The sequence below is a fragment of the Podarcis vaucheri genome (genome assembly GCF_965113315.1).
Source record: "Podarcis vaucheri genome assembly, chromosome: 1".
Lineage (NCBI taxonomy): Eukaryota > Metazoa > Chordata > Lepidosauria > Squamata > Lacertidae > Podarcis > Podarcis vaucheri.
This window is the reverse complement of record NC_138759.1, coordinates 32,865,350-32,888,068: the sequence shown is the minus strand read 5'-3', so window position 1 is coordinate 32,888,068 and position 22,719 is coordinate 32,865,350. Positions and strand designations below refer to the sequence as shown.

Sequence of the window (22,719 nt, the reverse complement as noted above, 5' to 3'; positions counted from 1 at the left end):
TATTATATGGAAAATGAATTTTGTACCAAACATATTTGAATATTGCAGTTTGTAAAGTACTGTGAATGAAACTTTACTTTAAAAGTATATAGGTTGTGACCTATATTTAGCTCTGATACAACACCGCCCTACAAAACAAAACTCCATATATATCTGAGTCAATATGCAACATTATTTTAATGTTGTTAGCTGTCTGAATTATTATTATTTTTAACGTGAAGGGTGGCATACCAAAAAATAATCTCAAACATTTCCCCTAGCAGAATTCTGGTGTGAGCTCTTGCACTAATACAGCTGAAAGTATCCCAAGCAAAAGTTGATGTATCAAATGTCAAAGGCCCCCATATATGATAAGATTTCCCTTTCTTCTGACTGTGACTGAGCATTTTCTACATCTGAAGAAAATGACAAGTGGAACATGAGGCCAATAAATTAAGTTTTGTATTTATTTCTCCAAGATACATCATTTACACATTGAGAGAGTTAAGAATGCTGGCATTGTAAGGACCAAACAAAGCATTTAGATCAGGGGCAGCCAACATGATGCCATTCAGATGGTGAACTACAATTCCCTTCATCCTTAACCATGAGCTGGGGTTCATGGGAGTCGGAGTCCAACACCACTGGGAGGGTTCCACATTGAGAGCACTTCAATTTGGATCATAGAACAGAACTTACTCTTCTCGTTCCTACATCGGTGCTGAACACAGATGCCGTAGCAGTCAATGATTTCCTTGGACCAAGTTGGTGCTGGAGGGCTGGGAGATACTTTGAAGCTAAAAAAGATCGCTACACTCAAACAGGAAACTGTGTATTTTAAGTCAAATAGAATAAGTCTTGAATACCAAAGCCAACTTGAAAGAAATTCTAGAGTGTGAAAATCCATATCCAAGGTCATCCTTTTGCTATAAGGGGTGAAGGTCACAAACAGGATTGTTTTACTTGCCCAAAATGTATAACCATGGTAAAATAGGCATACATGCAATCTACACATGATGGTATGTTCAGGTGAATTGGTTTGCACCAACATACACAATATAGTGAAAATGTCATGTATGGTCAGATGTGTCAGACACCTGATTTGTATGCAATTTTGAAAACACAACCGCTCTCAGCAAAACATTTAGTGAAAGTTGCATGTTCTCAACACAATTAAAATATTACACCATCTCTCTGCCTTCCTTCTCACTTAGTAAGTGGGGATTCAGGAAGCTCTCAAGTTTTTAAGGGCATGAATGCTTTGGAGCAGAAGCAAATCTGCATGGCACTCAGATAGCCTAGGGAATCTGAAATAATTTGTGATCAGACTCTTTCTCAACTGCATTTGTGTTCCTTTGTTAAAGGCTCTAACAACCCCGTGCCCCTCCCTCTTTGCCACTCCTTTGCATTGCTCTACTTCAAGACCTTGACCCCACCATCTCCCAATGCTGGACATTTTGGACTACAAGAAATGACCCTTTAAAGCAGCAGGCAGCAGTCAAGGCTTTTGAATTTTTCACAGACTGAACCAACTGCCTAGCATACTCCTGAATATGAGATTTTCGAAACAAAGCAGCACTTATGCACTACTTCTCAGCCTCAGATCCAACCACAGCACAACCAAGCAAGCCATCATTTTCTACAAGCAATTTCTTCAGCCATTTGCATCTCAAAGTATAAGGATGCCCCCTAGTGAAATAATGCTATAAATTCTAGTAGATAGGGAATCCAAATCTGCACCCTATCAGTTGTAGCCAAGGAGCAAGGAAAAAAGAGGTGGCTTAATTGACATTTATGTAGAAAGGGCTAGAGATAACAGGTAAATGGATCGGGGACTTATATTCTAATTTCCCCATACTGTGGGAAAATTAACACACCCTGCCCCCACTCCCCCAAATCCTCCAGGTTAGCAGATCAAGTTTCTCTACTGTCAAGGCTTCCTCCTCCAGAAACGGCTCCCCAAAGCCCCACTATTCCTCAAAGAGGGCATGCCCTTCACTTTAAAATTTGATTCCTTCTTGGGGTAGATGTGTCAGACCCGTTGGAAAAGGAGTTGCGCTCTTCGTACAAGCATGTCTGCTTCCTTAAAACTGAACGGATGACAGATATAAAAGAAAATAAGCAAATGTGAGTTACATGTTTTTTTAGGAACAGGCAAGCCACATAATTAATTACCTTAGTTTTTCTGAACGCATCAAATGAACTGATAATTCTTCTATATGGTTTATGCTCCCATTTGGAAACATGCAGCTTACATTTTGTTACTTGTAAGAAATTAAATCCAGCAATAGGGAGAACTTTTTAATCCAAAAGGCAGATGAGGTTCCTGGGGTGGGGTGGGGGGAATCAGTCCCAGCTCAGCAACAACAGAGGTCACTGCAAAGAACGATGCACAAATATAGGCACTTTATAAAATGCTATGACCAATACTCGGCTGCACGTCCTTCACAGATAAATACCTCCAAAGAGCCTTCCAAAAGTCCACTAATTAGATACAGGATTTCCTTTGTGGTCAAAGAACAAAAAAATTATCTAGAGGCACGCAGTGCTGCTCAGTCCAGTTCTACTCCAAAAATGAAGCTTTCAATTCCCAGCTGATTTTAAAGGAGAAACAGAGTCAAGGCATTTATTATTTAGCACTGTAATTACGCAACACTTCCTTTAAAACAACAACAATACTGAGCTTCTTGGCCAAAAGATGAAACAAGTGGGGTGTTTTTTTTTTAATGTCTCTTGTTTACCATTCAGAGAAAGCAAAAGGAGAAAGGAAACCTTAAGTTATGGAACATATGCAACATAACCTTCTCCCCATTCGGTACTCACAACAAAATTCCCTTGCAAGACAATCCTTAAAAACTTTGTACATAGCAACGCTCCTTTTCCCAGGGTTCCAGATCATCCGTACAGGATCTCATGTGCATTCAAATGCATACAGGTACCATGCAACAGATGCTTTTGAATGTGTGGAGGTTGGGGAGCAGCTGTGGGCCCCAATAACTCAGCCATGCATTCATCAGAGTACAAATGAACATACAGAAAAAAATATGCCTATTAACATACATGAAAATTACATGCAGTGGGAAATCACTTCAAAAAACCAAAATATGTTAAATTACAGCAGTGAGTAATCAGGGATCCTACTGAGAAGATACATTTGGGATTAAGGAAAACACAGGTGCCCAGCCCAGTTCACACCTAATCCCGGAGATATCAGTTCTTATCCGAGACTCAGTCCGGACTATTTGCGTGGTACCATACAACTGATTACACCAGCTGGAAGCTGAACATAATGAAAAAGAGATATGCCACTCAGCATCCACTAGGGTCCGCATGGAGATGGTTGTTCAAAGCTTAACGGAGAAGGATGATCCACAAGAGCAGCCTTGTTCTGCCTGTGGATTGTTGACCACCTGAAATGCGCTGCGAATTAGCTCCTGGTTGAAGTCCACCATGGCCCCTTTCACAAAGCTCAGACTGTCCAAGTCCACAACCACTCGGGCACCACCTTGTTCAAAAATCCTGGAGGAGGAGATAGAGAGAGTTGCAGTGATTCTGAAATGCAATAGATACATATCCAAGATCTTATTTGCCCCTGTTCTGGGTCACACCCAAACATAGGTGTTACAATCAGCAAGACCTTAGAGAATGCCCACTCCATCACAAGCCCCCTTATCCTTTAAGGCTGGCAGGTGAGCCCTTCGCCAACACTCCATCTTTCTCACTGGCAAAACAGAGACATCTATAAGCAGGGTTTTCTTGACTGTGATCTCCACACCTCTTGAACTCCCTTTCAAGAAAGGCCTGCCTTTGTCTGGCCAGCTTTTCAGGAGGAGGATGAAAATCCTGCTTCTTCAAGTAGCTTTTGATTTGGCTTAAGCACCTCTCTTAGCTTTATCTTTTCCAGATGAGTAGCTGAATTAGTCTGTTGCAACAAAAGCAACAGAGCCTTAGATACAAACACATTTATTGTGGCATTTTGTGTATCTGATGAAATGAACTCCGGTCTATGAATGCTTATGCCATGATACATTTACAGTGGTACCTCGGGTTAAGTACTTAATTCGTTCTGGAGGTCTGTTCTTAACCTGAAACTGTTCTTAACCTGAAGCACCACTTTAGCTAATGGGGCCTCCTGCTGCTGCCGGAGCACGATTTCTGTTCTTATCTTGAAGCAAAGTTCTTAACCCGAGGTACTATTTCTGGGTTAGCAGAGTCTGTAGCCTGAAGCGTATGTAACCTGAAGCGTATGTAACTCGAGGTACCACTGTATTAGTATTTAAGGTGCCGTAAGACACTTTATTGTTTTAGTTTACCTTGTTGATTAGATGATTATATGTATTTTGCATGGTGGTATTGGTTATCCTGAATCTTTAAGTGAAAAAGAAAAGCAGACTGCTCATATTGAGAGCTAATTGTAACACTGAATGCATTGTGCTGCCACGAAACTTGGAAATGATATGCACAAGTATAGAAGTGGAAAACAGTACAACGGGATTATCTGCACTATATAATAGGATATTCATTCCTCATTCGATCATTTGCTCCCTCTCTCTCCCTCTCACCCCTCCCCTAAAGTTCTTTCTCCTCCACCACACAGGAACCTACGCCCTTACCTGTCATCAGAATTCACAACTGTATCCAAAGAAAATTTGTACTGGAAACCAGAGCAGCCACCTCCTTCTACCTGCAGCCTCAGAAACTCAGATGCTTCTGCAATCTCCAACAGTCTCTGTTGAAACAGAAAAAGAACGCTAAGTGGTGGGTCAGATTCATACAAAAATATTTAGCAACCACTTGAAATCCAACATCAAACTAGCAAGACCCCTCAAAGAGATGGTAAGTGCCAGATACAGAGCAACCTAAAGCAAAAGACGCACGAGAGGCACGTAGCACCAATCAACCTGGCAGCACGTTCTTTCACATGTACTCAAAGAGAACACTTGGAGTGCCTTCGGTGAAAGTGCTGCCATTGCTGCAAACGGTAAGGGCTGATTCACATCCAGTCTTTGACACTACCCAAAACATGCCTGGCCTTTTCTCTTTTTGCCAAGCCTGGATTGAATACCCCACTACTAGTTCTATCACAGTTTGTATGCTAATAATAATTATTATAATAATAATATTGTATTTATATCCCGCCCTCCCCAGCCGAAGCCGGGCTCAGAGTGGCTAACCACAATAAAAGTAACACAGCATTCTAAAACCAATTCATTCTAAAACCAATTCAAATCAAAATAATGGCAACCATTGGGCCATTTACTACTGCATATTACCAACTCTCACGTGCAGCCACATCAAATTATGCCTCTCTGACAGGGACAGGCCTTGGAGATGGTTAATAATATAATGTATACTTTTTGGATTAAAGCAACCACACATATACATTCTTTTATGACATTTTCGCACCAAACACCACATCATACTGCAGCTCAGGAGGAATCAAGACACTACAGATGGTACATACAGCTGGTGATTTCCAAGAAGCCATACCTTCACACAGTTCTCGCTGAGGTAAATCTGCCCCTCGTTGGAATCAGTCAAGGTCTCTCCAGAGGCAGAGGATGCGACCCACTGCACTCTTATCGTTGGCATGGAGGCACCATTCTGTGTGGTGCAGGATGGGGCTCTTATCAGATGCCAGTGAGGAAGAGAATGGCTGTGTGGGAAAGTTAAGGAACAAATAAGATCCAACGAATGGAGGTAGTGGAAAAGCAATAAATGAGGGAAACAACTACAGACAGATTGAGGGACTTTTAAGCTAAGGGTCAGAAATATAACCTCCCCCCCATCCATCAAAGCTGAACACACAAAGGCAGGTAACTTTGACTCTATACTTCCTAACTATGAGTTTCAATAGCAAAATTGTGGAGAAAGCATTTACAGCATATATATGGTGGATAAGGGCAATATGCTTTTCCTCAGAAGACTGAGGCAACAAGGACCAGTGAGTGAGCGAGAGTGCACCTCTCTCTCTCTTTACTTTACTTAGAAATTCTTGTCTGAGTGAGAAAGAATGTCTGATACTGTGTGTCTCTTAATGATCTACTCATTAAGCAAGGGAGAAGAGACCCGTAGTAAGAAGTATCCTCTTAGACAGAAAACAGAATCCAGCGCACAAAAGTGAGGATCTTTTACAGAATGATTGTTGTTCTGGACCTTTTCACTCTAGGCAAGAGAGAATAAGTGATGAGTCCCTGAATACTGGAGGGAGGGAGAAAATACTGCACCCTGTGGAATAGACCTGAATCCCTGTCTGAATCCTAAACAACTGATTCCTATTATATGGTGTTTAAGCGTTTACTGTTAGGTTGGGACTAAGTTCACAAAGGGCTGAACATTCTAAGTCGTGTGTTTCCAGCTCTCGGTTAGTCATCATCTGTCATGTGAACACTTCCCTTCCATTCTTCATTTTACAATGAAACCTTTTTCTAGCTCGCTATTCATGAGTTTACTTTGGTGCTGAAGTCATAATAACTGTCTTTCCTCCTTATAGTTATAGGAGATTTACTGCAACAAAGCTGGCTATTCCTTGATCAGGAGGGAGGAGCTGTTATCTATAACAGCCTTATAACAATTTTAATTGTTTTAGAAACAAAGAAGCAGATGCCCATGCACACACAATATAGAGCAGAAATGGTAAAACCTTTGACTGAAATTAGCACTGCTTATTTTCATCTGCTCCCTGGTACTGGATGGCCATAGATATATTAGAAACCAAACCATCATCTGTAGTTATTTTTCCCAGTGTACTGCTGTCATTATCCATATGCCTGAACCTTGCCTGAACCCTACTAAGCTGCTGGCCTCAATACAATCTTCTAACTGTTGAGACGCACAGGGTAATTATACTGTACAGTACAAAAAGAGCGCTTCATTTCATTTTCTTTCAGTTTTTCTTAACAATCCCTTTGTTCTTCCCTGGACCATTTACTGTTTTGTTCCATGAATCTTTCTCTCAGTGATATAACATTACTACAGCTCAGAACTCCTGAGCTCAATATATAGACTTTCTGCACGATTGTTTCAGCCCCCAGAGCATTAAAGAACAAGCATTTATACTAACAAGAGTACCACTGACTTCAACTTTATTTTTTTAAAAACAAACAAACCTGGAAACAGATTTAGGCTACAGTCCTAAATGCACTATGTGCCCCCACAGAACGTTGTAAAACAAAAGTAATTCCTGACATTTCAAGACTTTTAGATATTAAATAACAAATGAAAATAGAACATCATTAGGCATGTCTTCTTTGCAGGTTTGCTGACAAGTGCTTAACAGCACAGTTGCATGCATCCGAATGTACATTCGAATGTACACTTAAGGCACAAGTGTGTTTTTTTATGAGCCAATTTAAATTTAATATTTTTATTGCACTAGCCAAAGGCCATGGCAACATCCAAAGAAAAACAAAAAAAAACCCAGCAGTTGCTACATATGCGGTAAAATCATGATCAAATCCACCAAAATTTCTTACTACACGGAATAAAAAATAATTCTCAAATAAAATGTGCAAATTAGATCTCAGAGTCCCCTTTGCTATTGACCACTAGCCCATCCAGTTCTTTCTTCCTAATCTTCCTAGCTGCCAGGGTATAGAGAGCCACCTTATAAGTCACAGAGTCATCAGGATCACTGATGTAACCCTGCACATACTGCATAGGAGACTTGCCCCCAACAACACTGTATCTCCCTTTTGCCAGTTAAACATCTAAATGCCTTGAGATAGAAGAATCAAAACCTACCCCTGAAAAGCAGTGAAATGCTCAGTCACTGAATTAACATTGCACCCTCCAACTACATGATGCTAGAATCATAGAGTCGGAGGGACCCTAAGGTAAGGGTCATCTAGTCCAATCCCCTACAATGCAGGAATATGCAGCTGTCTCATATGCAAGAGAACCTTGCAGCCTTGGCGTTATCAGCACCGCACTCTAACCAGCGGTGCTATCAGAGACTTATTGTTGGTCGTCTTGGAGTTAAACTCTTGCCTTCGTTTTCTCCACCTGCAGTACCAGAACGGTGAAATGACCCACCACAAGCAGCCGCGGCGCTTTGCCCATTTACTTGTTTGTTCCCACAGTAAGAGAATATTACACTCTAAAAGCCTTTGCCTCTGAGAAGCTGCAGGTGCGGTTGGAAAAGTTTGCAACACCACGTATATTGCCCTAATAAGATAGACGGTTGTGTCTGTTCGATGTGTCGCCATGGCGATTCTCTGGGATCCCTGGACTTAAAAGCCAAGCTGTCGGGACCTACAGATTTGGGGGGCAAATCTCCCGACCCCTTGTTTGGGCTAGGAGAATAAGAGCGCCAGGAATACGAGAGGGGCGCGCGCGTGTGAATGTGACTGCGAAAGGGAAACGCCAACTATGTCGCGCATTGAAAGCCAACAAGGGGTGACACCTCGCCCGCGTTGGCCGCCGGGACCACCGTTCCTCTTCGCTTAAAAGAACGTCGCAAAGCACGGAAAGGGAAAAGGCCCCACCACTACCTGCTCCGCCCGCAAAGCCGCAGCGCCCTGAAGCTAGCGAGCGCCGCCAGCGCCGCCATCTTGACCCGCCTAGCTGCGCCGCTATTGGCGGAGGCGTGGCCATATGTCCCGCCCAGACAGCGACGGGAACATACGCGGAACCAAAGAGGCTGGTTCCACTGGGAAGGGGAGCGGAGGAGAGGGGAAGATCACGTGCCTCCGAGTGAAGGCGGGGGAAGCCGGGCGGAAGTGCCCACGTTTGCCTTTCAGCTCTTTTGGTTATCGCTGTGACGTCGAGGCGCGCGTTCGTACGGCCACGCCCACTCCTGTTGGGGTTGAGTATCGAGTTTGAGGCTCGCATAGGTAGGAGCCTGGGGCGCTCCGGGGGATGCTGGGCTTAAACTCCCAAAATTTCAGAGCCTTGGCCATGCTGACTGGGGCTGCCGGGAGTCCAGCCACGTCTAGGGGGCCACAAGGCTCCCATTCCTTAGGGTACGGCATGTTTACTCGGATGTAAGCTCAAGTGAACATATGGCCACGACCTACACACACTGTTGCTTCGGAGTGAGAGCCCGTGAGGTGTTGTAGTTAAGAGTGTGGGATTAGGATTTGGTAGATCCGGGTTCAAATCCATTAAGTCACTACCTCTCTGCTGTGACCTTCCCCCACAAGGTTGTTGTGCGGATTAAATGAGGGCGGAGTGGACAATGTAGAGCTCCTTGGAGGGAAAGGTGGAATATAGATGCAGGAAATGAGGTATATCCCACCTAATTAAAGGGGGTTTAATGTTGAAAATATATGCCTATGAACTGGTTGCCTGGCCTAGCTTGATTATCAAGCATCCCTACAGCCACGTAAGATCTTCCTTACTTTGCATGTCTCACTTGCCAATGAACCAAAGTGCTATGTGTCCTAAACTGTATTATTCTGTCCTAAACTGTATTCCGAACACACTGACCAGATGCTTGGAAGCTGTAGCTGGATGGTTTCGTGGGAGCCGATTGAAACTAAATCCTTCGAAGACAGAGGTTCTATGGCTGGGTCGGGATGGCATGGGGATGAGGGACCAACTCCCTTCTCTTGCGGGGGCCCAATTAGTGCCATTGCCTTCCGTTAAGAGTTTGGGTGTAATCCTTGACGCCTCCCTTTCCCTGGAGGCGCAAGTTACAGCAACAGCCAAGGCGACATTTTTCCACCTTCGCCGCATCAAGCAGTTGGTCCCTTACCTTTCCCGCCCCGACCTGGCCACAGTGATCCATGCGACAGTCATCTCCAGGCTTGACTACTGTAATTCGCTCTACGCGGGGCTGCCCTTGAAGCTGTCCCAGAAACTCCAGCGGGTACAGAATGCTGCAGCGAGGCTCCTCACGGGATCTCTGCCATGGGAGCATATTCATCCAGTGCTTTTCCAGCTGCACTGGCTCCCGGTGGAGTACAGGGTCAGATTTAAGGTGCTGCTTTTGACCTTTAAAGCCCTTCACAGCCTAGGACCCCCGTACCTACGGGACCGCCTCTCCTGGTATGCCCCACGGAGAGCCTCAAGGTCCATAAATAACAACACCCTAGTGGTCCCAGGCCCTAAGGAAGTTAGATTGGCTTCAACCAGAGCCAGGGCCTTTTCAACTCTGGCTCCGGCCTGGTGGAACGTTCTGCCTCATGAGACCAGGGCCCTGCAGGATCTGATTTCTTTCCGCAGGGCCTGTAAGACAGAGTTGTTCTGCCTGGCCTTTGGCTTGGAGCCAATTTGATTCCCTCCCTCCCTCCCTTTCTTTTTTCTTTTCCTTCTCCTCCTGCGATGAGGCTACATTTTAATATTTTAATGTTCCATTATTTTAATGTTGTATTTTATTTTTGTTTTTAAGTTGTAATCATTCATCTTGTTTTTATTATTGCTTGTAAGCCGCTCTGAGCCCGGCCTTGGCTGGGGAGGGCGGGGTATAAATAAAAAATTATTATTATTATTATTATTATTATTATTATTATTATTATTATTATTACAAAGGCACAATGCAATCACTGTTCCAGAGGTTTACTGTACACGTATACCAAAAAAAAGTAGGCATGCCTATGTCCCATTTCAACTCGCATTAGTTTCAGAGCGAGCTTGTGCATGCACTTGTAAAGAATCCTCTCCCTTTCCTTTCAACTGGGCATATCCCCAGTATATATGCATAAGATTTCTGCCTTAGTGATAATTTGTGTAAATGCAAGTGAGGTTTAAAAAAGTAACTTTGTACAGTCTATTGCTCTATAGCAGGGATAGGGAACCTGTAGCCCTCCAGATGTTGCAAGGCTTGAACTCCCATCAGTTTCAGACAGCACCAGTGGTGTCCAAACTTTTTTCAAAGAGGGCCAGATTTGATGAAGTGAAGGGCCATGGGGGCCGACCAGAGGGCCAACCAAAGTTGTTGAAGGATTGAAGTTGTTGAGCTTTTTATTATTTTACCCCCAGGTTGTTGAGCTGCTTTTAGGATTAGAGTTGTTATGGGTTTTTTAGGATTTTACTCCAGGAAATAAACTGCCACAGAGGCCAGATTAAGCCAACCGGCAGGCCGAATTAGGCCCCCAAAATGGACTTTGTACATGCCTGACATAGGCAATCGCCAAGGATGATGGGAGTTGCAGCACAAAATCTGGAGGGCTGCAGGTTCCCCGTCCTTGCCTACAGTATGTCTCTCTCTCTTATATTTCCAGCAATAATCAGTAGTTGGTCCCTATTGTGCTGAGTAAAGGTTTGTCCACACTTCTGCTTGCCCCATGATTAGAAAACCTGAGTCCAAAAGGTTTTCGACTTGTCCCATGCTTCCTAGGCACAGGTCCGAGCAGTTTTTTTGTTTGTCCCTCCACTTTCCCTGGGAGACTCCACCATTTACCACTGAATCAGAACAAAGATCAATCTGCAGAAAAACTGACATTTGTTCCGATTCAGCAGTAAACAGTGGGGGGAAAGAGGCAAGGGAAGCAGAAGTGTGGACGAGCCCTTACTCTCTCTAAAGCCAGTTGTCACCATGGGTAATCTGCCACTGAATTATGTCATAACTCAGTGAACTCACCCTACCATTCTCAGCAACTGCACCCTCAACTCTTTTCTGTTAATCCTTTTCCATCTTCAGAACATGCCTTGAGCTCCCTCTATGTAAGTGAAAGGGATGCACTGCACAAGCAAACTGAGGTAAAGTTTAAATTTTGCTGCTGCTAGATTCTCTTATTATTATTATTTTTGGTGATCTGACATTGGACAGGAGAAACATTTCAAGTTAGCTGGTTATCAGTTCTGTGATAAAGACAAGACATAAAGTTGTTGCTCTGTCCAAACAAGGGAGTGTTTCTGACCTTGAAAACTAGGCTAAAGGGTTTCCAGAAGCAACAGTCTTCAAATGACATATGGCATAGTTTCCTTAACTTCAGTTGAGCTACATAACGTCTTAATGGTTTAAGACTGAGTCAACGGAAGGGAGGTTAACCAATGCATTGCAGTGGAGGTGGCAGCTCTCGCATGAGCACTATGTGGCCCAAACCCAGTAGTTGTAGTTCAGGATGGACCGGAACTGAAATCACATCACTCATAAGCAGCTGTGCACTGCTATGGGTATAGGTGATGGCAAATTAGTAGCCATATAGCCTTTTCCTATGGGTTTCCTTTAGTTGAGTGACAGGTCACCAGCTCTAAAGCCATCCATTTCTGTCTTTAGAACTAGAAAATTCTCTCTAGCCCTCACTTACCCTTACATCTTGGATAGATGTTTGCTCTGCCTTTGGTGGCTCTGATGGGCTTGGAAGGTTCAGCAAATGCTAGTCATGGGGAGTATTGCTATTCCCAATGAAGTGGCATAACATGGCACAATTGTGGCCTGTATGTCCATCATCATCATCATCATCATCATCATCATTTCAATTTATTAAACACTTGTTTCTTGCTGCAAGCAACTCAAAGCATCTTTACAGAAACAGAACAACAACCAACCAACCAACTAACTAACTAACTAACTAACTCATACGTTCAATTAAAACCATGGGGGGAATACATTACAAACATCCCCCATTACTCCCTCTTGCAGGCCACAATGTGGAATGAAGACAATACAGCAGGTGAACCAGATAGGGGAGCAGGTTCAGACTTTGTTTGGATTCAAGCAACCTAGTTATGCACGGTGTTGCCATTAGTCCGCTGCTAGGTTTTACGTTGTGATTTTAAATGTGTATTTTTACCTGTGTTTTTTTTTAAATGGGGATGTATTACTGTTGTTTTAAATTCAGAGACCCACCCTGAGATCTTTTGGTGTAGGGCAGGCAAAATATATTCTTAAATATATAAATATGGCAGCGCAGGGGCTTTTATCATGCTGACCTAAACCAACTATATTTCCATTGGGATTGAAATTGCTTTATGGGGTATTTCTCACACACTAGCTCAGCCTCAGCCTCCACTAACCTGATGCCCTCCAAGGTGTTTTCAATATCAACTCCCATCAGTCCTAGCAAGCACAGCTGTGTAGGCCAAAACACTGGAGGGCACCAGAATGGTGCAGTCTGCATTGGCTCAGAGCAACTGAGGGTTTATTTCTGTTCCGTCACTCCTCCATAACGTGTAACTTGGGTCAGCAGCTATGTGTTGTGCAACATTATGTTTCGCAACCCGCTGAGAACAACTTTTCAGCTTCTTGGCCTTCTGCCCGTTTAGAAGCAGGAGTAGGTGTGGGTGCCAACAGGGTAGAGGCGGCAGACACCTCTCCCCCCCCCCTTTCCCCATGTCTTCTTTCTCACACTTTTCGCCACGTACACATTATTGAGTGGATATAATGAATCACTGCCAAAATGAATTTCTGCGCGTTGTGCGACTGCTGCAAGGCTCTCCACCCACAATCCATTTGGTTCCTGCGCTTTCCAGCGACTCCTGTAGCCCTGAAGCAACCAGGCGAAAGCAGGAAAAGCAGTGTTATTCTAGAGCAGGCATCCCCAAATTTGGTCCTCCAGATGTTTTCGGACTACAATTCCCATCATTACCACTGGTCCTGTTAGCTAGGAATGATGCGAGTTGTAGTCCCGATACATCGGGGGGGGGGGAGGGGCGAGTTTGGGGATGCCTGTTCTAGAGTATGAGGCACTTAATCTCAAAGTCGTGGGTTCGAGCCCCATGTTGGGCAAAGAGATTCCTGCATTTCCGGGGGTTGGATTACATGATCCTTGTGGTCCCTTCCAACTATACAAATCCTATAATTCAACATTCACCTGGGAAAGTTTCAGCGGAGCTTCCTGCCAAACAGGTGCGCTTGAAAGCAACGCCTGTTGCTCGAAGCGGAGGCTTTTCTCTACGACGGGGGAAGGGGGTGGTTGGACTCCAACTCCCATCAGCCCCCACGATCAGAGCCGATTGGCAAGGATGATGGGAGCTGGAGTCCTGAGGCTCCTGGAGGAACCCGGGTTCCCTGTTGTAAGCCAATGCCCAGCTAGGTTACAGGGGCAGCCAGGGCCGAGCGAATGGCGGGTTGCTTGGCTCCCCGCCCGGCTCTCTTGCAGCAGGCTCGGGGCTTTGGTGGCGGCGGCTGGAGGCGCTCTGCTGCCGCTTGGCGCCCCTCCACTCTCGGCGAGGCGCCAGCCAGGCGAGGGCGGTGCGCGAGGTGGGCCCGTCCCCGTCAGGTGACCGCTCTCATGTGACGCCGCCGCAGAGGCGCAGGCTGGTACTTTAGCCTCCGCTCCGCAGCCGGCCGGGAGAAGTTTCTTGGGGGCGGCGCGAGAGCGGACGAGACGAGACGAGACGATGCTGGCGACGACGCTGCTCCTGCTCCTGGCCGCCGGCTCCGCGGTGCTGGCCGAGCCCCTCAAGTTCGTGGACTGCGGTGAGTCGCCCGACGGGTCCTTCCCCCGCCAAGGCGCTCTTGCCTTCCCTCCTGCCCCTTTAAAACGCGGCGTCTAACACTTCGATTGCGTTCCGTAGTGACTTGAGAGGCTTGTCCGCGTCTCTGGGCGGCACTTCCTGCTTTGCAAAACATGCGCGCCGTCTTCCTAACGGAGCCTGGGACTCTCCAGAGAGGCGAGTTCGCCTCCGGCGGGTCGCACGCTGCTGCTGCTGTTTTTGCATTGCACTCTCTGCCCGCCAAGGCACGGGGAAGGTAGAGAGGTGGGTGTTGGTGGGACGTCCTGCTTCTGTCAGGTTAGACAGCTGTCACCAAGGAGCAGCGATGCCACGTTCAGGAGGGCGGAAGTCTGGCAGTGCACTATCTCGCCAGGGTGGTACATGCACTGCTTTTCTCCTGCTTAGACTACTGCAATGCACTCTACTTGGGGCTACCTTTGAAGGTGACTCGGAAACGACACCAGAATGCAGCAGCTGGATTGGTGACTGGGAGCTGCTGTAGAGATCCTAAAGGATCTTCACTGGTTCCCAGTACGTTTCTGAGCACAGTTCAAAGTGTTGGTGCTGACCTTTAAAGCCCTAAACAGCCTTGGCCCTGTATACCTAAAGAAGTGTCTCCACCCACATTGTTCAGCCCAGACAGAGGGCCACCTCTGCGGGCCTTCTGATGATTCTTTCACTGAGAGAAGTTTCAGGGAACCAGGCAGAGGGCCTTCTTGGTAGTGGCACCTTCCCATCAGATGTCAAGGAAATAATTATCTGACTTTAAGAAGACATCTGAAGGCAGCCCTGTACCAGGAAGTTTTTAATATTTGATGTTTTATTATGTTTTCATATGTGTTGGGAACTGCCTAGAGTGGCTGGGGCAACTCACCAGATGGGTAGAATATTAATATTAATAATAATAATAATAATAATAATAATAATAATAATAATAATAATAATCAGGGAGCCCAGTCTGGAGAAAAAGAGTGCTCTGTCAGAGGAAAACTTATCTCTCCCAACAGGTTTATATATCTGCTGCTGCTGCATTTTCCTCCTCCTACAACAGGAGCCCATCCCACACATTGCTTACTCTTTCCCTTCTTCCAGAAGGACAATTTCATAGGTGGTGCTGAGGGCTCCTTTGAGTCTGGAATGTTCCGCTTTTGATCATGTTGTTCTGCATAACAATCAGCCCAGCCTACACATTGCTTTGGTCACACAGACTGCTTGAAACAGTCTGTATACCATGGCTTGTTGTGCCTGCTACAGGATCAGCTGCTGGAAGCCGGTGCCAGCTTCTGGAAGGTATGGCGAGAGGAGGGAATGACATATGTCAGAAGGCTAGCCAGTGTCACATGGAAGCTGAGTGGCATAGGCTGTTCCTTGTTTGAGGGCAAATAAAAATCCAGCTAGCAACCACCAGTTCCATTTTGGCCCTCATGAAATTTAGATGTGAAGGCCAGAACTGGGTTGCCCTCACTCTTCTGTAAGAGGTGTGACGAACCTTTAGCCCTCCAAGTGGTGAATTACAACTCCCATATTTGCTGGAGCTGATGTGAGTTATAGTTCAGCAAAATCTGGAGGGCCGGTCATAGGCGCCAACTCCATGGGGCTTGAGGGGGCCCGAGCCCCCTCAAAAATTCGTTTGGGGGGGCTCCGCCCTCCCAATAATCTCCAGCGCCCCTCCAGCAGAGCGCCATCGCCGCCCCTCCCCCAGCCCAAAATGCACAGGGTCGGGCTGCATGCCTCCTGCCCTCCCTCCCGAGCAAAAGCTCCACCCAATTTCCTTCGGAGCTGATTAATAGGCGCAGCACGCTCTCCCCTATTCGCTCATGAGGAGGCGGCGCCACTTTATTTGCATATTCATGAGCTTATTTATTATTCATGAGCTTTCCCGCCCCCCCCCCCCAATATTTTTTATAAGTCCGCATCCCTGGGGCCGGTGGTCCTATAATGTGTGTGTGGGTTGATGTGGAAGAGATGAAAGTAGCAGGAACAGGTGGTAGCCTAGCCTTTCCTCAATAATAATAATAATACTAATAATAAATTTATTATTTATACCCCGCCCATCTGGCTAAGTTTCCCCAGCCACTCTGGGCGGCTTCCAATCAAATGTTTAAAACAGTACAGCATTAAATATTAAAAACTTCCCTAAACAGGGCTGCCTTCAGATGTCCTCCATTAAATTACTTCTCTCCAGATGGTTTGCTCTGAGTGTTCTCAGTCAGAGTTAACATCTGCTGGGTGCTAAACAGCTGGGGAGAAGTCCTTTCAATGAGGAAAGTAGGAAGTTCAGTTCCCCTCCCCAATGAGTCCACAGTGCACTATTAATATTCCTCTCACTTCCCCACTTTGTAAGGAAACAGCAGGTGTGCCATCATATCTAGTTACAGCCTTAGACCACTGGTCAGCAACTAGTTTTACTACAGGCTGCTTTGATAAGGCACAGTGGAGTGGTAAGCCGGGGAACATCACCTGGCAACGTAACATGCCTTGTACTGAGGTAGAGCATCTCTCAGTATTGTCTTACACTGACCGACAGCAACTGTCCAGGATTTCAGACAGGAGTCTTTTCTCATCCTTACCTGAGTATGCAGGAGATCAAGCCTGGTAAGGGCAGCGGCAGATGCTCTTACCACTGAACTATGGCCCTTCCCTCAACAGGGACCAGCAGTTACTCCTGTTGCTGCTCTCCACACCCTTCAGAAGCTGGCAGCGGCTTGGGGCTTGGTAGCAAGCCCAAGAAGCCATGGCGCAGAGGTTGATGGCTGGGCTAAAAGGAAACTTCTGCTCACTCAGAAGCTATATGGTCCTATTGAGGTTTGAAGGTTAACCACTTTGTTGCTCTTGATACAAAACTGGCAGTGTGGGAAGCAATAACAGAGCAAGAAGCCACGCAAACCTTGTGTGGCTGCCAGTGCAGCCTTTTGGAGCTCTGCAAGGGTGCCTGGTGGCTTAGGATCACTCCTAAGCCACCAGGCACCCTTGCAGAGCTCCAAAAGATACCCCAGATAAGTTCTTCAGATACCTACCCCATGGACAAGCCCTAATTGGGAGGTAAACTATGTAGATGTACAGAGCAATTCAATTCCCTTTGCGATGGGCTGTATGGGGTTTGAACTGAGTGGGGGCAGAGCTGCTGAACTGCCCTCTCCCCTCCACCTGTTGAATGTGAGTTCTGAGGGTGTGGGAAGGTGGGGCAGGGCTGAGCCATCCTGGGGTCTTCTGGATCCTGAGCTTGTCTTGCTGTCATCTGATGGAGGGCATGGGGTTTGATCCAGACCTGATCGTCCTGCTCTCCCCACCACCACCCTCTTATGTGGCTGCCATGATGGCTGCACTTCTCCACGAAACCCCGCTGGTGGTGAGTGGGATTAGTCATGCCACCTTAACCAGGCATAAAATGTTTAGGCAGGTGTGCCTAAAATAATATAATGCAAATTCATGTGTGTTCACCAATTGAGAGCTGGAGCCTCCAACAACATACAGCAGATTGGCTCAGTTCATGTCTTTCATACTTTTTTTAAAAAATAAAGCTTTAAAACATAGGTGTTAATTGGATTTTGTTCTATATTCATTTTACTACTGTTGCCCAATCTTACTGTATCTCAAATTGGTCTGACCTTATATCTTTTGGGAAACATGAATCTTAACAGTATCGGAAGCCCTACTAGAATGTATCTTAAATGTATCGGAAGAAAGTGGGTTTCCTCTACTGCTGGGCAAAGCAATTGGAATGCAATCTGATATTGCCCAGTTTTACAGCATTGCCATGTTTTAATGCAGGATCGATCTATGGGGCAGGGTTCACCTAACGAGCCCTGTCAGTGAAAGCCCTGTGCATGCACTTCTGGCTGTGCATTGGTGCGCAACCCCTGAAATTGGCTTTTGCAGGTGGTGGTGGTAAGAAGAATCCCCCAGAATAGCACATGTTGTGCCTAATACCACAGGAAATTATATATGGGCCTTTCCAGTGTCCAAGAGGCTGCTTTCTTTTTCTGCTGGTTTCAGAGTTTATTTGAACAGTGCAATCATGTGCACATGTTCCTGGGCTTAGGCAGCATTGGACTCAATGAGATTAATTTCTGAGTTAACATGTATAGGATGGGACTATAAGGCTCCTGTCTAAAATGCACTTAACGGGCCATAAATCGAACTGAACTGTGTACAGTTTACTTGTGAGCAGACATACTGTTATTGAAACTATTCTATATGGCCCCATTATTGGACAGGCAGGCTTTTCAGGTCACTGGCAATTTAAACTCAGATTCAGCAGTTTTATGAGACCACAACGTCCTTCCACAGCTGCATGTGTATCTCAGCAAACTACGTGAAACTGTTATGAAAGTTTGATGTATCACAAGTCATGTGAGGATAGAAGTCATTTTTCCAGGGCTGAGTCACACTTAAATGCTTTTTATGAGTATGTTGGGCTTGTCAGTACTAACCACTGTGCAGAAGGGAGACACATTCACTGGTATTTATTCCATTTCATTCCAGAGTGTAATTGTTTATGGGCTCTTGTATGATACTGCAAACCTGGACCCATGATAGCTATGCATAGTGTTGTATCCAAGATTACCATCCTGTCTGGCGAGGACATGGAACTGATGACTGTGTTTCCCTCACAGGTTCTAAAGATGGAAGCATTGTGGAGGTCAATGTGAGTCCTTGCCCTGCACAACCTTGTGTTCTCCACAAAGGAGAGGCTTACAGCGTCAATGTCACGTTTGCTAGCAGTAAGTATAGCCTGTTGATCTCTAGCTTCCTTGAGGCAGTGATAACTATGGCAGGGGTGGGGTATCTCTGGCCTGCAGGCCAAATTTGGCTTGAGTCCCAATTTGGTCCGCAAGGCTGTTCTCTCCACATCACTCCCACTTTTTTCTTCCCCATACCTTAGATCATATGCTATGTCAGCTGTGGAGCAGGTAGAGGCACAATTGGATCAGTAACTTGTTTGCGCAGCTGATCCCTGCAGAAAGAGGGCTGAAGGCCCAATGGGCAATGACTTGAGACCTGCAGGATTGGCAGTGTTGATCCCTGACACTTCCCAATTGCTGAACATGGGGTTGGTAAATGCCAAGCTGGGTCAGGTGCTTGTGAAGCGATGCGCAAGGGGCTTTGATGGATGGTTGGAACAGCCCACATGCCAATCATCTGATATCACATTGTTGACACCTGGGTTGCCCTGCCTGCTGTCAGAGTTGGCCCACAAGGTTAGGATCTGATAACGATCTGGTGTGCCGAGTCAAAAAGGTTCCCCAGTCCTGATCTATGGGACTGAAACCTTTTAAGAGTATTGTGTTCAGCATTCAAAATGAGGATGCTTCTGCTGTTTGGAGTGTCTCACATGGAAAACATTTCAGTGCAGGAAAAAACTACACGTATATATTGGTATGTGATAATCACAGTGAAATCCTGCTTGCTGCCTGTATACATTTGGAAAGTTGTAATTGGCTATGGCTTTTCAGCACATGTACATGCTGCAAAAGAGAAATATATATAGATAATTGCATGCACTTAGTCTTCATGTCTTTGTTTCCATTAATGGATGTGTTTTTGTATAATCTCAGAGGTGGGAACTGAAGACTCTTAGCTGGTGAGGGAAGCCTCATGTCCCCCGCTCCCCACTTGCCACGCAGCAATCAGGGGAATGTCGCAGGGCAGTTGAAGAACATCTGTAACGCACTGTAGTTTTGACATGAAACAGTGAGAGCACTTCCATTTGTTGCATGCGGTCCTGGGAGCCACCATTCCTAGCCCCACCCAGTATAAAGCTCCCTCCTTAGTTCTTGTTTTCTCAACCCGTTTCTTCACGTGCAGAGACTGTGAGCAACGGCAGCCAAGCTAAAGTATATGGAGAAATGCTTCGCATGGACGTCCCCTTCCCACTTGATCAGCCTGATGGGTGCAAGAGTGGAATCATTTGCCCCATCCAGAAGGACCACACCTACAACTACCTGAACAAACTACCAGTAAAGAGCGAGTATCCATCTGTGAGTGTCTTACCAAGCTGATCCCAATATTTACAACTGCCTTTCATATCCCTTTAACACGTTAATGATATAAGGTGCTCACAGGAGGTGATGGAGCAACTCAGATCATCACCATCTGGCTGCCCCTTGCCAAATCAGAGAGAGAGCAGGATAGCAAGGGGGATGTTCACACAAGGCAATAAACCCAAGTTTGGATAAGACCACTCCAGACTACAGGGGTTAGGTTTGCCATGATGGAAAGTTCCCCCATGGGTGGGGAACTCTTTTCATCCATCCAAAAAATTAGCAGATCAGGGCAAAGGCTCTACTAGACCCTTTCCCTTACTATTTAGCTTTCTGTGTGCAGGGAAATGCTTTTGTATGAAGAAATATTCAGTCACATGTCTGGGCCCTACCTGCAGCAATCTCTTTCTTAATAGGCATAGTGTCCTGATTGTGTGTTGAGGGTCATATGGAAGAAAATGTACAGTATGTATTCTATAGCAGTACAGTGGTACCTCGGATTAAGTACTTAATTCGTTCCGGAGGTCCATTCTTAACCTGAAACTGTTCTTAACCTGAAGCACCACTTTAGCTAATGGGGCTTCCTGCTGTCGCCGCGCTGCCAGAGCACGATTTCTGTTCTCATCCTGAAGCAAAGTTCTTAACCTGAAGCACTATATCTGGGTTAGCGGAGTCTATAACCTGAAGCGTATGGAGCCCGAGGTACCACTGTAAAATTTATTCTCTGGGGTTCCCAGATTTCAGCATAGATGAGAAAAGGGTTTGAACCCATCTTAATCCGAGACTAGTCAGAGTGCATCATTTTTAATATCATGCCTCCTAAAATAAATCTGAATACCAACCCCTTCTCACTTCTTTTCTCTGTTTTCCCCCCACAGCTAAAACTTGTTGTCAAGTGGGAGCTGGTTGATGATGATGGACAGCTGATGTTCTGTTGGAAGATTCCGGTCCAGATCTCCAGCTAAGGAAACCCAGCTTAGCTCCTTAGGGCTTCATGGGGGAGGGAAAAGAGAGAATTGGGTATAGAGAGGAAACAAGTGCTTTGCTATACAAGGCATTTCTTCTTTCAGTTCCTGTAGCATCTGTGCAACAATTACTCCTCTTTCCCCCAGAGCCAATTTAGGGATGCAGCAGGAGGTCAGTGGTCAGAATGAATCTATCCAAGAGAGACGGGGGCTTTCATAAGTTTTGCTGTAGCTCATGGCAAAGGTTCTTGTAACCATTGGTGGAAAAGATCTGTGGTGGATCCTAACTGCTTGAAATAGGATGTGAATCATGAGAAAGACTTTCTGAAACAAAAGCGGGTCAGCAAACATCAAGATTATTGCTGTTTGTCAGTACTTCAGTGCCTCTCCTGGTCAGAAGCTGGCCGCAGGCTTCCATCTGCTTCCCACCCACCACGCAAGTTCCCTGCCCCTTTACCGAAACTTTCCTTGGATCTGCATTTATCATCTGGAGCCAGAAGATTGAGCAGCCACCTTCTGTGGCTGCTTGCTGCAGAAAAGGAAAACTTTCCTCTCAACAGATGCCAAACCAAATGGCATTTGGTCTCTGTGTAGAGATCATTTGTATTAACCATTTTGCACTATCTTGTAACTCGCCTAGAGTTGCTGGGGGAGATGCTCTCCAAACCCAGCCTCTTTTTATAACTTTCTTTTAATAAACACTTATAATGAAAATGCCTGCCTGTCTTGTTTAGGGGATGGCGATGCGTTTTCTGAATGGGAGCTAATTATGTCCTGGCATTGCACACCTGTCATTTTAAAGTGTTACATGGGCTGGGTTTAACTGGGTTGACTGAAAGTGATACACGCCTACTCAGAGGAAGGCAATAAGATCAGTGGAGCTTACTCTCAAAGTAAGATTGCATCCTAACATTTTGCTCTCTACTGGGTGAATTAAGTGCTGGAAGAATTTGCAGAGAATCTCTTGTGCAGTTAGTTTTTGTTTAGCTCTCTTCCTGGCCTTAATCATATGCTGTTTCAAGGACATTGCATATAGAGACTTCCCAGGTCTGCAAACAGTGTGGTTGGAAGGGGATGCTCCCAGCCAGTGCCTGCTTGTGCTGCACTAAGTGCAGTATGATTTTTAAGTGTCTTTTATTGACTTTTTTGTTTGCATAGAAATCCACTTGTAACACAGTAAAATATAAAAGCAATAAAAAGGCAATTAAAAATCAGTATTAATATTTAATTCAATGGATGTGCCTCCTGTGAATGGCCTGCTCACTTCGTATCTAGGAATGACAGAGCAGCTGTTCCAGCAATCTTCAGCCATGCCTGCGGACGACCTTAAAAAAACCCTGTGGACCACATACCACTGTTTGGGAATGGCAGGCCTAAAATCCAGTTTACAAACCAGCTCTTCTCTTTTTTACCCTACCCACTTGGCTTTTAGCTAACTCTTTGCAGCGGCTTCTGGTGCCAAGCTT

General features: G+C 45.5%; 2 protein-coding genes and 1 long non-coding RNA gene across 4 annotated transcripts in view; 2 read left to right on the top strand and 1 right to left on the bottom strand.

The window, feature by feature from the left end:
• The window catches only part of LOC309538775, a 247,682-nt gene that overhangs the window by 210,364 nt on the left and 14,599 nt on the right, over positions 1 to 22,719 (top strand). The window lies entirely within an intron of this gene.
• On the bottom strand, positions 429 to 8,625 carry ISCA2 (iron-sulfur cluster assembly 2). 2 transcript variants are annotated; one of them, XM_082234318.1, is made up of 4 exons: positions 8,472 to 8,625; positions 5,470 to 5,635; positions 4,593 to 4,708; positions 429 to 3,498 (listed from the first exon to the last, which is right to left on the bottom strand). In XM_082234318.1, exons 1-4 carry the CDS (start codon positions 8,528 to 8,530, stop codon positions 3,324 to 3,326), a joined length of 516 nt encoding a protein of 171 aa, XP_082090444.1. In that variant the 5' UTR covers positions 8,531 to 8,625; the 3' UTR covers positions 429 to 3,323. The 2 variants fall into 2 exon arrangements, with proteins under 2 accessions (XP_082090444.1, XP_082090443.1); XM_082234317.1 differs by having other exon boundaries at positions 8,469 to 8,593.
• NPC2 (NPC intracellular cholesterol transporter 2) lies at positions 14,112 to 21,967 on the top strand. The gene is made up of 4 exons (XM_082234404.1): positions 14,112 to 14,287; positions 18,921 to 19,028; positions 20,113 to 20,285; positions 21,167 to 21,967. The coding sequence occupies exons 1-4, from the start codon at positions 14,209 to 14,211 to the stop codon at positions 21,251 to 21,253; spliced, it is 447 nt and encodes a 148-aa protein (XP_082090530.1). The 5' UTR covers positions 14,112 to 14,208; the 3' UTR covers positions 21,254 to 21,967.